The sequence below is a fragment of the Salmo salar genome, chromosome ssa27 (genome assembly GCF_905237065.1).
Source record: "Salmo salar chromosome ssa27, Ssal_v3.1, whole genome shotgun sequence".
In the NCBI taxonomy this organism is placed as follows: domain Eukaryota; kingdom Metazoa; phylum Chordata; class Actinopteri; order Salmoniformes; family Salmonidae; genus Salmo; species Salmo salar.
In genome coordinates, this window is record NC_059468.1 from 33,795,978 (window position 1) to 33,808,540 (window position 12,563).

Below are 12,563 nucleotides of genomic sequence, written 5' to 3' on the forward strand. Positions count from 1 at the left end.
TTGTCAATTATTCATTTGTTGCACAATAATTGAGGGTTCCACTTGGAATTGCTGATTTTTCTGCTAAACAATGTTTATTGTGCAGAGAAACAAGAATTTAAGCAACAATCACATGGTTCCAAAATATGAAAAAAAATGAACATTACAACAAATTCAGACAATCTGCAGATAAAATTCACATCTGGTATGGGGTAGGAGAATCGATTCAGCTGCCCTACTGCTATAAAAATACAAAAGACAAACATGTCAATTAGCTACAAGAACTGCAATCCATATTGTACTTTTCTTCAACAGATCATTCTTTGAGATGCATATGGACCCTGGTCAAAAGTAGTGCACTATAAAGGGAATTTGGTGTGCAGACTGTATGAGCTGTGCAGTCCAGAAGAAATACCAGCCCGCAAAGACGCACGAGACTGAACTTCACTGTCAACGTTCGAGTTGACATAATATTAGCCCCCTTTCAATGCAACATACTGAAACAAAATGAACTATGCACGACTCAGTTTTAGGCAGAACGCATCATCATCGGAGGAATTCTATTGCATTGACAGGCACGAGCGGTTGCGAATAGATGTGCTTGTTTTGAGATCAAAGCAAGATATTTTTTCCCCAGTTATAGCTAGTCAGCAATGGGGGAGTGATGGCTTCCAACAAAAGCATAAAATGTGTACATTTATAGCCATCTTTGAAAAGCGAGTCAGGTAAAAGCTTTTTTTATGTCGCAGTGCTGTATTTTTAGATGGGCAGCCAATAAGCATCACACTGCTACTGTAGGCTGTATCATAGAACTATTATTCACTATTTCAATAGTCAGTTCCATGTTAAAATCTTATGGGATGCTTTTGATGATAGGCCACTCTGGTAGGCCTACATTATGATCAAATAGCCACAGTAGCAAACTAACTTAAGCATGGCCTCAGTCTTCACAGTAAACGCACGCCAGAGGTGGCACAGAATTTTCGCTCAAGTTTGTGCTCAGCATCCCGAAAATTAGCTCAGTGCCGGAATTTCTTTTAGGAAACATTGGCTGTAGGCCTACATTATGACAAAGTAACATTTATCTTGAAATTGACATTATTTGTGCTCACCTTTGCTTTGTTCTGTACGGGTAAATACAGTTTGAACTCTGCAGGGAGCTCATCTTCTGAGTACAGTCGGTCAGAGAAGTACACTCTCCGGATGCGGCAGTTTGCATGGATCTGGAACCCAAAAAATGTAATTATAATTATTTCACCTTTATTTAAGCTAGTTAAGAACAAGTTCTCATTTACAACGGCAACCTGGCCAAGATAAAGCAAAGCGACACAAACAACACAGAGTTACACATGGAATAAACAAGCGTACAGTCAATAACACAATAGAAAAAAAGAAAGTCTATATATAGTGTGTGCAAATGGCGTGAGATGGTAAGGCAATGAACAGGCCATAGTAGCGAAGTAATTACAGTTTAGCAAATTAACACGAGTGATAGATGAGCAGATGATGATGTGCAAGTAGAAATACTGGTGTGCAAAAGAGCAGAAAAGTAAATAAAAACAATATGGGGATGAGGTAGGTAGATTGGGTGGGCTATTTACCGATGGGCTATGTATAGCTGCAGCAATCGGGTTAGCTGCTCAGATAGCTGATGTTTAAAGATAGTGAGGGCAATATAAGTCTCCAGCTTCAGCGATTTCTGAAATTTGTTCCAGTCATTGGCAGCAGAGAACTGGAAGGAAAAGCGGCCAAAGGAGGTGTTGGCTTTGGGGACGACGAGTGAGATATACCTGCTGGACCGCATGCTACGGGTGGGTGTTGTTATCGTGACCAGTGAGCTGAGATAAGGCAGAGCTTTACCTAGCATAGACTTATAGACGACCTGGAGCCAGTGGGTCTGGCGACAAATATGTAGCGAGGACCAGCCAACGAGAGCATACAGGTTGCAGTGGTGGGTGGTATATGGGGCTTTGGTGACAAAACAGATGGCACTGTGATAGACTGCATCCAATTTGCTGAGTAGAGTATTGGAAGCTATTTTGTAAATGACATCGCCGAAGTCGAGGATCGGTAGGATAGTTTTACGAGGGTATGTTTGGCAGCATGAGTGAAGGAGGCTTTGTTGCAAAATAGGAAGCCGATTCTAGATTTAATTTTGGATTGGAGACGTTTAATATGAGTCTGGAAGGAGAGTTTACAGTCTAGCCAGACACCTATGTATTTGTAGTTGTCCACATATTCTAAGTCAGAACCGTCCAGAGTAGTGATGCTAGTCGGGCGAGCGGGTGCGGGCAGCGAACGGTTGAAAACATGCATTTGGTTTTACTAGCATAAGAGCAGTTGGAGGCCACGGAAGGAGTGTTGTATGGCATTGACGCTCATTTGGAGGTTAGTTAACACAGTGTGCAAAGAAGGGCCAGATGTATACAGAATGGTGCCGTCTGCGTAGAGGTGGATCAGGGAATCACCCGCAGCAAGAGCAACATCGTTGATATATAAAGAGAAAAGAGTCGGCCCGAGAATTGAACCCTGTGGCACCCCCATAGAGACTGCCAGAGGTCCGGACAACAGGCCCTCCGATTTGACACACTGAACTCTATCTGAGAAGTAGTTGGTGAACCAGGCGAGACAGTCATTTGAGAAACCAAGGCTGTTGAGTCTGCCGATAAGGATACGGTGATTGACAGAGTCGAAAGCCTTGGCCAGGTTGATGAAGACGGCTGCACAGTACTGTCTTTTATCGATGGCGGTTAAGATATAATTTAGTACCTTGAGCGTGGCTGAGGTGCACCCGTGACCAGCTCGGAAACCGGATTGCACAGCGGAGAGAGTACGGTGGGATTCGAAACAGTCAGTTATCTGTTTATTTACTTGGCTTTTGAAGACTTTAGAAAGGCAGGGCAGGATGGATATAGGTCTATAACAGTTTGGGTCTAGAGTGTCACCCCCTTTGAAGAAGGGGATGGCCCCCTTTGAAGAAGGGGATGACCGCAGCAGCTTTCCAATCTTTAGGGATCTCGGACGATACGAAAGAGAGGTTGAACAGACTTGTAATAGGGGTTGCAATAATGGCGGCGGATAATTTTAGAAAGAGGGTCCAGATTGTCTATCCCAGCTGATTTGTACAGGTCCAGGTTTTGCAGCTCTTTCAGAACATCTGCTATCTGGATTTGGGTGAAGGAGACGCTGGGGAGGCTTGGGCAAGTAGCTGCGGGGGGTGCGGAGCTGTTGGCAGGGGTTGGGGTAGCCAGGAGGAAAGCATGGCCAGGCGTAGAGAAATGCTTATTGAAATTCTCGATTATTGTGGATTTATCGGTGGTGACAGTGTTACCTAGCCTCAGTGCAGTGGGCAGCTGGGAGGAGGTGCTCTTATTCTCCATGGACTTTACAGTGTCCCAAAACCTTTTGGAGTTAGAGCTACAGGATGCAAATTTCTGTTTGAAAAAGCTAGCCTTTGCTTTCCTGTGTATAAAATACAGGCAAGGTAATGCAATGTGCCATTTAATCTTGTTCCAAACATAGCCTAACTGATAATTCAAGGTTTGACGTAAGAGATAGCCTGGTCCCAGGTCTGTCTGTACTGTCTTTCCAACCCCTATGGTCACCAAACTTGGCATGCCAATGACCACAGGAGTTGGCAAGGCAGCACAAACAGACCTGGGACCAGGCTAGGTAAGAGCTCTGTATAGTGTATCTTGGACCATGACCCTGGTCCATGAGCCTTTCTGACTGACCTGCACACGGAGTGTCTCGATGTAGTTGGTGCCGTAGGCCCGCCGTGTGAAATCGGACAGGTTGAACTGGATCTGGTTCCAGCCGTCATCCAGCCTCATGGGCATTGTACAGATGAAGGGTTTTACCCGCGTGGTGCTCTGGTAGTTACTGGCCCGGAACCGCCTCCTCACATTCTTGTCATCCAACACCTGCGATTGGAAAGGGAGAGCTAAGCTCAGTCAAACTGATCACTTGTACCCTTTTCACACCACTGAGCCAAATCGAAGCAAGCTGTACTGGACTGGCCTGGTTACGCATCCACCATAGTAGCTGGAACCGCACTGTAAAGAAGAATATGAATAGAATAGCCTTTAAACGAGCCAGTGCAGTACGGGTCAGCCCTATAGTGTCAATCAGGCATTGTTGTATAAAGAATTGCTTTACATGTTTTACAATAGCGTATAGCTTTCTTTGTATACATATGCAATGGATCTATTTGTTGACTTGGATGATAACCTACCTGGACTTCAAAGGTGAAATACTTCTTCAAGTTCTTGATGATCATAACCAAGAAAGGTAGTTTGATGCCAAGTGTCTTCTTTGGGTCTGCCGGACATGTGATGTAGGTTGTGCTGTTGAATTTAAGGACAAATGGTTAGATGTGGTTGCCTGAGTAAGAGAAAACAGGCTGGTGAACATGGAACAAGCTTACCTGACATTTGTTCCCTCCACTTCAAGCACCAGCGACTGGATGTCATTGTCTGTAATCCGTTTTATGTGGCCGTTCCTGACCTATAGCACAAGCAACATTTTGAAATGGGTAAGCTAGCGTGTACTATTACTTTTAAGAAATGTGTTTTATTGAATGTGAACTCAGGAAGATTAGGCACACTCTGATTAACTCATGGGTATCTAACCTAGCTAATAAACTGACGTTAGCTAACTAACTAAAGGCCTGCTTATGACAGTGGCATGAGGAGTACAACGACAACACAGTAGCCTTCAAATCTGAGTTAAAACAAAGCTTACAGCATGACATGCCCTAATGCTAGCTAGACACTGGGCAGTTTGAGGACCACAGATCAGCTAGCTACTAACTTTAGTAACGTTAGCTAACTTCTAGATTTATACTGCAGTGTCATGCGCAAACTAGTTATCTAGCTAGTTATATGGCTAAAGTTAGCTACTTGCTCTCTGGAGCTCACCACCATACCAAACCCTGCAATAAAGCTTTAGCTAACGTTACCTACTGTGGCTAGCCAATGTTACCTAGCCTTGTCAAATTAGCAAGCAAATTCATGCGTAAGCTTCTGTAAATCGTTGCTTACCTTTTTATCCCATATCTGAAGAGGTTTGCTCCCAATGCTATACAATATAGATAGGAATCCACTTTGAAATGTGTTTTTAAACATTTTGTGTGCGTTTATAACGCCGTCTCGTGTGCATGTGTTGTTACTTGTTGCTAACGTTACTTTAGTTTAGCTAATTGATTTAGCTTATGCTTCAACTCCAAGTTACGTGTGGCACACAATAATGGCGATTCCTTCTGCCTCGCAAAACGCCCAAAAAGATACGCGTCTTCTATGAAAAGTACCTTCAGAAAACCCTAAATGTTACTAAAGTATTGCCGTCCGGCACCACTGTCTGTACCAGCAATATAAACCATGCACTTGCTCGCCGTTTCCCCTTTTGTATTGTTGAGTTGCTATAAAATGTAAGGCGGCCCACTTATCACAGCGGACTTCATTGTTGACTCATATCAGCTACCATGGTAACACAAAGCTTTAGCGGGGCCAGAGACACTTTGGAGGAGATGGGAAACTCCATAGAGCCAGCTCGTACTTAGGTTGGGCCTCATACACCCCTTTCTGTGTTTGTAAAAGATTGCCGCAGGAGGGCGATGCTCGCAAACTGGTGGCAGAATATGGGGCAGTTCTTAGAAATCCAGCAACAAAAAAAAAGCCTCTATTTAGATGTTATTTATGAGTGCATTTCACACTACTTTTGGATTATAATTGTATTTTCAGGCTTGTATGAATGTCCTGCTTAATATAATGTTTGTGTCATGGTGTAACAGTATAGCTTCTGTCCTTCTCCTCGCTCCAACCTGGGCTTGAACCAGGGACCCTCTACACACATCAACAACTGACACCCACGAAGCCTCGTTACCCATCGCGCCACAAAAGCCGCGGCCTTTGCAGAACAAGGGGAACAACTACTTCAAGGCCTCAGAGCGAGTGACGTCACCGATTGAAACGCTATTAGCGCACACCATCGCTAACTAACTAGCCATTTCACATCGGTTACAATGCCAAACCAACTGCATTATACTTCAAAAACCTTTCAACCAGTACAATAGTTCTTTGGCTAGCTTTTGCTACAGCCTATGTCAATGAGCTTTAGCATTCTATGCCAACAATTCCTGCATTCAAAATAGTTATTTTACAAAGATAACAACTAAATACAAGACCATGGTGCTTGCCTACGGAGCTGTGAGGGGAACGGCACCTCCATACCTTCAGGCTCTGATCAGGCCCTACACCCATACAAGGGCACTGCGTTCATCCACCTCTGGCCTGCTGGCCCCCTACCTCTGAGGAAGCACGGTTCCCGCTCAGCCCAGTCCAAACTGTTCGCTGCTCTGGCACCCCAATGGTGGAACAAGCTCCCTCACGACGCCAGGACAGCGGAGTCAATCACCACCTTCCGGAGACACCTGAAACCCCACCTCTTTAAGGAATACCTGGGATAGGATAAAGTAATCCTTCTAACCCCCCCCCTTAAAATATTTAGATGCACTATTGTAAAGTGGTTGTTCCACTGGATATCATAAGCTGAATGCACCAATTTGTAAGTCGCTCTGGATAAGAGCGTCTGCTAAATGACTTAAATGTAAATGTAAATATAATCTTAGTGACTGTTCAAGCAATAATCAAAACATCATTGCAAGCGTATGAGAACCCCAAAAATATATTTTGTTTAGAATTCATAAAAACTTAAATCTAGGCTATAGTGAATGGGCGCAGATGGCGATGGCTTTATTGCTGCAGCCAAGAGTCGCACGCATCTGTACCTTACGTCAGTGTGTTGTGTACGGGTAAGGGGTCTATAGAATTTCTATCTCCTCCTTTCCGTAATATCTCTGGCATGGCTGTCTTTAAAAAAGGGGACTGTCTAAAAACATAACTGCAACAGTGTAGCACCGTTTCACTCCCCAAATATTTTTGCAACACCTGAATTACCTCTTCCGTTTCATCAAAGTGCTTATTGTGTTTTTGATTAGACAAAATAAAACTAATGATTTATTCCAATCCCAGATAAAGGTTAAAATTATTCTAATAACACAGGACACTCACACCAGATGAGGAGGAGATAGAGTCCTATCAGAGCTCCATAATCATCATGTTTAGCCAACAAAATAGAGCTCGTGATTTGGCGGGAGAAGTGGGCTTTTTGGCAAACTCACAGAATCCAAGGTAACAAGAGCACACGGGCAGGGTTACAAAAGTTGAACTAGTGGTGCGGATAGTGGCGGTGGATATGCATCTTATTCTACCTTCTACAAAGACTGGTAAACTTGAAGCACAAATGATACAATCAGAATGCTACTTTCAGAATTACACCTGCCACGAGGACAGTTTATACCCACGTGCAAAGAATAAATAAATGATGTACAGAACCAGTCAAAGGTTTGGACACAGCTGCTCATTAAAGGGTTTTTCATTATTTTTACTATTTTCTACATTGTAGAATAATAGTGAAGACATCAAAACTATGAAATAACACATATAGAATAATTTAGTAACCAAAAAAGTGTTAAACAAATCAAAATATATTTTTGATTTTTAGATTCTTCAAAGTAGTCACCCTTTGCCTTGATGACAGCTTTGCATACTCTGGTGACGCTGACCTTAATGGTGGAGACACTCGGCATCTCCCCTGGGTTCTATTCCATTGCTTTTATCACACAGCTGGGCACAGCGACTTTACCCTCAATCCAGAATGAAAACAACACCATGGTGAGAATGACGGAAGAAACACAGCACAATGATGAGAATGAGGAAGAAACACAGCACAATGGTGAGGATGAGGGAAGAGACACAGCACAATGATGAGAATGAGGGAAGAGACACAGCACAATGGTGAGAATGAGGGAAGAGACACAGCACAATGGTGAGAATGAGGGAAGAGACACAGCACAATGGTGAGAATGAGGAAGAAACACAGCACAATGGTGAGGATGAGGGAAGAGACACAGCACAATGGTGAGAATGAGGGAAGAGACACAGCACAATGGTGAGAATGAGGGAAGAGACACAGCACAATGATGAGAATGAGGAAGAAACACAGCACAATGGTGAGGATGAGGGAAGAGACACAGCACAATGGTGAGAATGAGGGAAGAGACACAGCACAATGGTGAGAATGAGGGAAGAGACACAGCACAATGGTGAGAATGAGGGAAGAGACACAGCACAATGGTGAGAATGAGGGAAGAGACACAGCACAATGGTGAGAATGAGGGAAGAGACACAGCACAATGGTGAGAATGAGGGAAGAGACACAGCACAATGGTGAGGATGAGGGAAGAGACACAGCACAATGGTGAGAATGAGGGAAGAGACACAGCACAATGGTGAGAATGAGGGAAGAGACACAGCACAATGGTGAGAATGAGGGAAGAGACACAGCACAATGGTGAGAATGAGGGAAGAGACACAGCACAATGGTGAGGATGAGGGAAGAGACACAGCACAATGGTGAGAATGAGGGAAGAGACACAGCACAATGGTGAGAATGAGGGAAGAGACACAGCACAATGGTGAGGATGAGGGAAGAGACACAGCACAATGGTGAGGATGAGGGAAGAGACACAGCACAATGGTGAGAATGAGGGAAGAGACACAGCACAATGGTGAGGATGAGGGAAGAAAAACTAAATTATGAGAATGAGGGAACAAACATTTGACATATATCGAATGCTAAACCTTTGGATACATTTTTCACACATTTTATTCTTGTCGTGGAACAGGGACAGTGCTAGGAACCTCCAAAATGTGTGATATAATCACTGAAACCTCCCTTATTAAATGAATAACGCACACTGCCATAAAGTGGTGATAACTAGACACACTAATCATTTCACTAGGTCTTTTTCTCCCCACATTCACTATAAAAGTCATTGTCATGTGTACAGCTGTTGTGTTCCAGGCAGTTCAAATCTATGAAATCTTGAGCATTTTGAAGTAGATTGAGCACAAACGCAGTTGAATATCTGAAAATGCTCTAGGCCTACTGACAGTGGGAATTGTTCCTTTATTGGGTAAAATTTGAAAGCTTGTTTAGGAAAGTAGTCTGCCCTGCTCACGGTTCCACATACAATACTGCTTTATATGACTCCCTTTACTATTTTGAATTGGTATAATGTTTACTTTGTCCTGCCATGTAACTTAATAAAAGCATTATATTAACTTTTTCAAACAAGACACAATGGGTTTTTGTGCGTTTTACAGTCATTTACCCTTGAGTTCTCAATTAACTTTTTCATTGGTAGCGCTGTAGGCTATCGGAACCCCAGAAAAAGTATCCCACCTTTAAAGCACATCTCCTTTGGAGATTATGAATTGGTTTGGCTCAACTCTTCGAGTACTCTCCTCCATCCTCACTTTACCTCCTGTACAAAAAGGTCAAAGGTGATCAAGAAGAAGAGGAAGGGAGGAGAGCAAATGTGGCAACAAATACGCTTGTATGAAATGAGACACTCCATCTTCACTAGCATGTCATCAGGCAAATTAAGTTTACAGGGATGGAATCCCCATATAAGTGTGTAAAGTAGTAAAAAGGTCAACTAACGTAGTCAACATCTACAGGTGTTTTATTGTGTCCTCTTCATACAGAATAAGGCTTTCAATTGTTGGCCAGTCATTGTGTTTAGCCTGAGGCCAGACTTAAGGGTTACTCATGTGCTATACCAGGCTTCCAATGGCAGTAGCCATGACTTTTACCAGCCATAAGATATGATCAAAAATGATTTTTATAGACCTTTGCTGCTCAGATGGTTGATCAAGCAAGAAATAATTAGCTGTAGCTTTCCATATGAAACAATAGTGAATTCTGAATCATTATTGAGCTATAGTGTATGTATCATAGTCTCCATTGTAAGATCCCCACCATGTTTCTGTTTAGTATGAGCCCAAGTGTTGTATTTTCTGATACATTTTCTCCCAGGATCAGTTCATTTCATATTTTCATTTGATGCGTTATAGTTTATAATTGTGGTCTATTGTTGCTGTTCTACCCTAATGTTTCCACTTCAGCTCAAACCTACAATCCATGCAAACCCTTACTGACTTATGGCATACGGAGGGACCTGTGCAATTGCTCCTCTCCATGCATAAAATCCCCCAGGAGTTTGGATTTAAGCCTGTAGCTATTTATTTGTTTTCAGTGTATCCACATAAATAATTTATCTTTGGTAGATATATTCTGCTATTGGAATGCAATAAATACTATCATTCTCATTTTGCATGTAGGCCTAGTGCTCAAAACAAAAAAGTGTGCTCAAAACGCTGGGCAAAAACAAATATCATATTTCCTTTAGGACTGCAGAATGGCTTTTATGCAACTGACTTTCGTTCATTTTTCCCTTTTAGAAATACGTATCTTGACATAATATCTTTGGCAATGTGGCCTCAAAAAGTTGATTGTCCAATATTTGGAAATTTGACTCATCATTTATTTACCCATCTAGACATTTTGGTTGCGTACAAAATGGCACCCTATTCCCTATATAGTGCACTACTTAGGAAATAAGTAGTAGTAGTGGGGTAGTTTAAATTGAAGTTCGGTTTAAGAACATTGATAACTCAATTCACGTAACAATAGGGAATAAGTAGTAGTAGTGCAGTATATAGGGAATAAGTAGTAGTAGTGCAGTATATAGGGAATAAGTAATAGTAGTGCAGTATATAGGGAATAAGTAATAGTAGTGCAGTATATAGGGAATAAGTAATAGTAGTGCAGTATATAGGGAATAAGTAATAGTAGTGCAGTATATAGGGAATAAGTAATAGTAGTGCAGTATATAGGGAATAAGTAAAAGTAGTGCAGTATATAGGGAATAAGTAGTAGTAGTGCAGTATATAGGGAATAGGATGCTATTTGGGAGGAACCCTTTCTCTCATGATGATCCAGAAGATCAACAAAGTTTCAACACATTACTTCAGAAAAAAATGACTTTCTACATATAAGAAACACTGATTTGATCTGATCCTCACATCTGGTGTTACATTAGAGGTTTGGTAAATGGTTTGTCCTAATCGGTCCAGTAAACACTGTGTGTGCTGGGACGTTAATCCCTTGTCACTTGCAGTAGTGTGTGCAGATGTGCACATCGCACAGCATTGTCTGGACGGATTTAGAGCTGTCTGACTGAAGCCAGAGAGCCAGAGCAAAGAGATGTCTGATCTGAGAGGGTTTCTCTCTGGGTTTGGCAGCCGTGTCCCGCTGCAGTGGCAGAATGCAACGTCTGACTATGCCAACATGTGTGTGTACTTCTTTCCCTACCTTATAAGGGGCTCAATGTCCTTACATTCACCTGAATGTCCCAACAATTCACCTGAAAGTCCTAACGATTCACCTGAAAGTCCTAACGATTCACCTGAATGTCCTAACGAGTCACCTGAATGTCCTAACGAGTCACCTGAATGTCCTAACGATTCACCTGAATGTCCTAACGATTCACCTGAATGTCCTAACAATTCACCTGTCACGTCCTGACCAGTATAAGGGTTATTTGTTATTGTAGTTTGGTCAGGACGTGGCAGAGGGTATTTTGTTTATGTGGTTCGGGGTGGTGTTTTATGTAGTAGGGTGTTTGATTTATTATTTCCGGGGTTTTGGGGTTATGTTCTAGGTTTGTATTTCTATGTGGTCTCTAGTCTTTTGTATTTCTTTGTCTAGTTTATTGGGGTTGGACTCTCAATCGGAGGCAGGTGTTTTCTAGTTGCCTCTGATTGAGAGTCCTATATATGGGTATGTGTTTGGTTAAGTGTTTGTGGGAGATTGTTTCTTGTTTTGCCTGTGTGAGCATGACAAGACTGTTTTGTTGTTCGTGCGTTCTTCATTTTGTTATTTTGGTGTTCTCTTTATTTAAAAATAAATAACAAGATGAGCATCCACATTCCTGCTGCGTTTTGGTCCTCTATTCCCGATGACAACCGTTACATCACCTGAATGTCCCGAAGAGATAGGAAAACAACTTTTTGAATTTGTTCAAATGCTATTTTAAACCTTAAGGGTTAGGTTTACGGTTTTGGGGTTAGGGTTAGATTCAGGCTTAAAGGTTAGAGAAAATGTGTGTGTCTGACAATGCCAGCATGTTCCCATGCTGTGGTGCCTTTGGCATACTGTGTAGCCTATGGGGAAACCAGAGATTATTAGCAGAGAGAGGAGAACGAGATGGACTACTTGCATCAGTCAGGATGTAGACATTCTGGAGAGCAGGAAGTACTGTGAGGTTACAAACTCTTTAACGACAGAAGGGCTGTTCCATGATTTACTTTTTAGTCTCTGTGTCACTTCATAAACACTTTCTTTTTTCTTCTACCATTTCTGTTAGTTCAAAGATATGTATGTTTATATACTTGAGTATTTCTGTCTTATATAAAGTATTTATTTATCATCTCACCATTGCACTTGTGTGTAACAAATAATTTATGAATAATGGCACTGATGGAAAATCAGTCATGCTGTCGATTTACTTCACACTGTTTGACAAGCGTTGTGTTTCCAAACATACAGTTGAAGTTGGACGTTTACATTCACTTAGGTTGGAGTCATTAACTTGTTTTTCAACCACTCCACAAATT

At 42.1% G+C, this 12,563-nt stretch overlaps 1 protein-coding gene across 2 annotated transcripts; it reads right to left on the reverse strand.

Annotated features, from left to right (window-relative positions):
* Positions 1-48: 48 nt before the first annotated feature.
* Positions 49-5,478, reverse strand: LOC106588988 (cilia- and flagella-associated protein 20). Of its 2 annotated transcripts, none has more exons than XM_014178585.2 (6): positions 5,022-5,478; positions 4,406-4,485; positions 4,214-4,325; positions 3,714-3,902; positions 1,092-1,202; positions 49-217 (listed from the first exon to the last, which is right to left on the reverse strand). In XM_014178585.2, exons 1-6 carry the CDS (start codon positions 5,103-5,105, stop codon positions 215-217), a joined length of 579 nt encoding a protein of 192 aa, XP_014034060.1. In that variant the 5' UTR covers positions 5,106-5,478; the 3' UTR covers positions 49-214. The 2 variants fall into 2 exon arrangements, with proteins under 2 accessions (XP_014034060.1, XP_014034059.1); XM_014178584.2 differs by having other exon boundaries at positions 49-220; positions 5,022-5,476.
* Between the last annotated feature and the right edge of the window lie 7,085 nt (positions 5,479-12,563).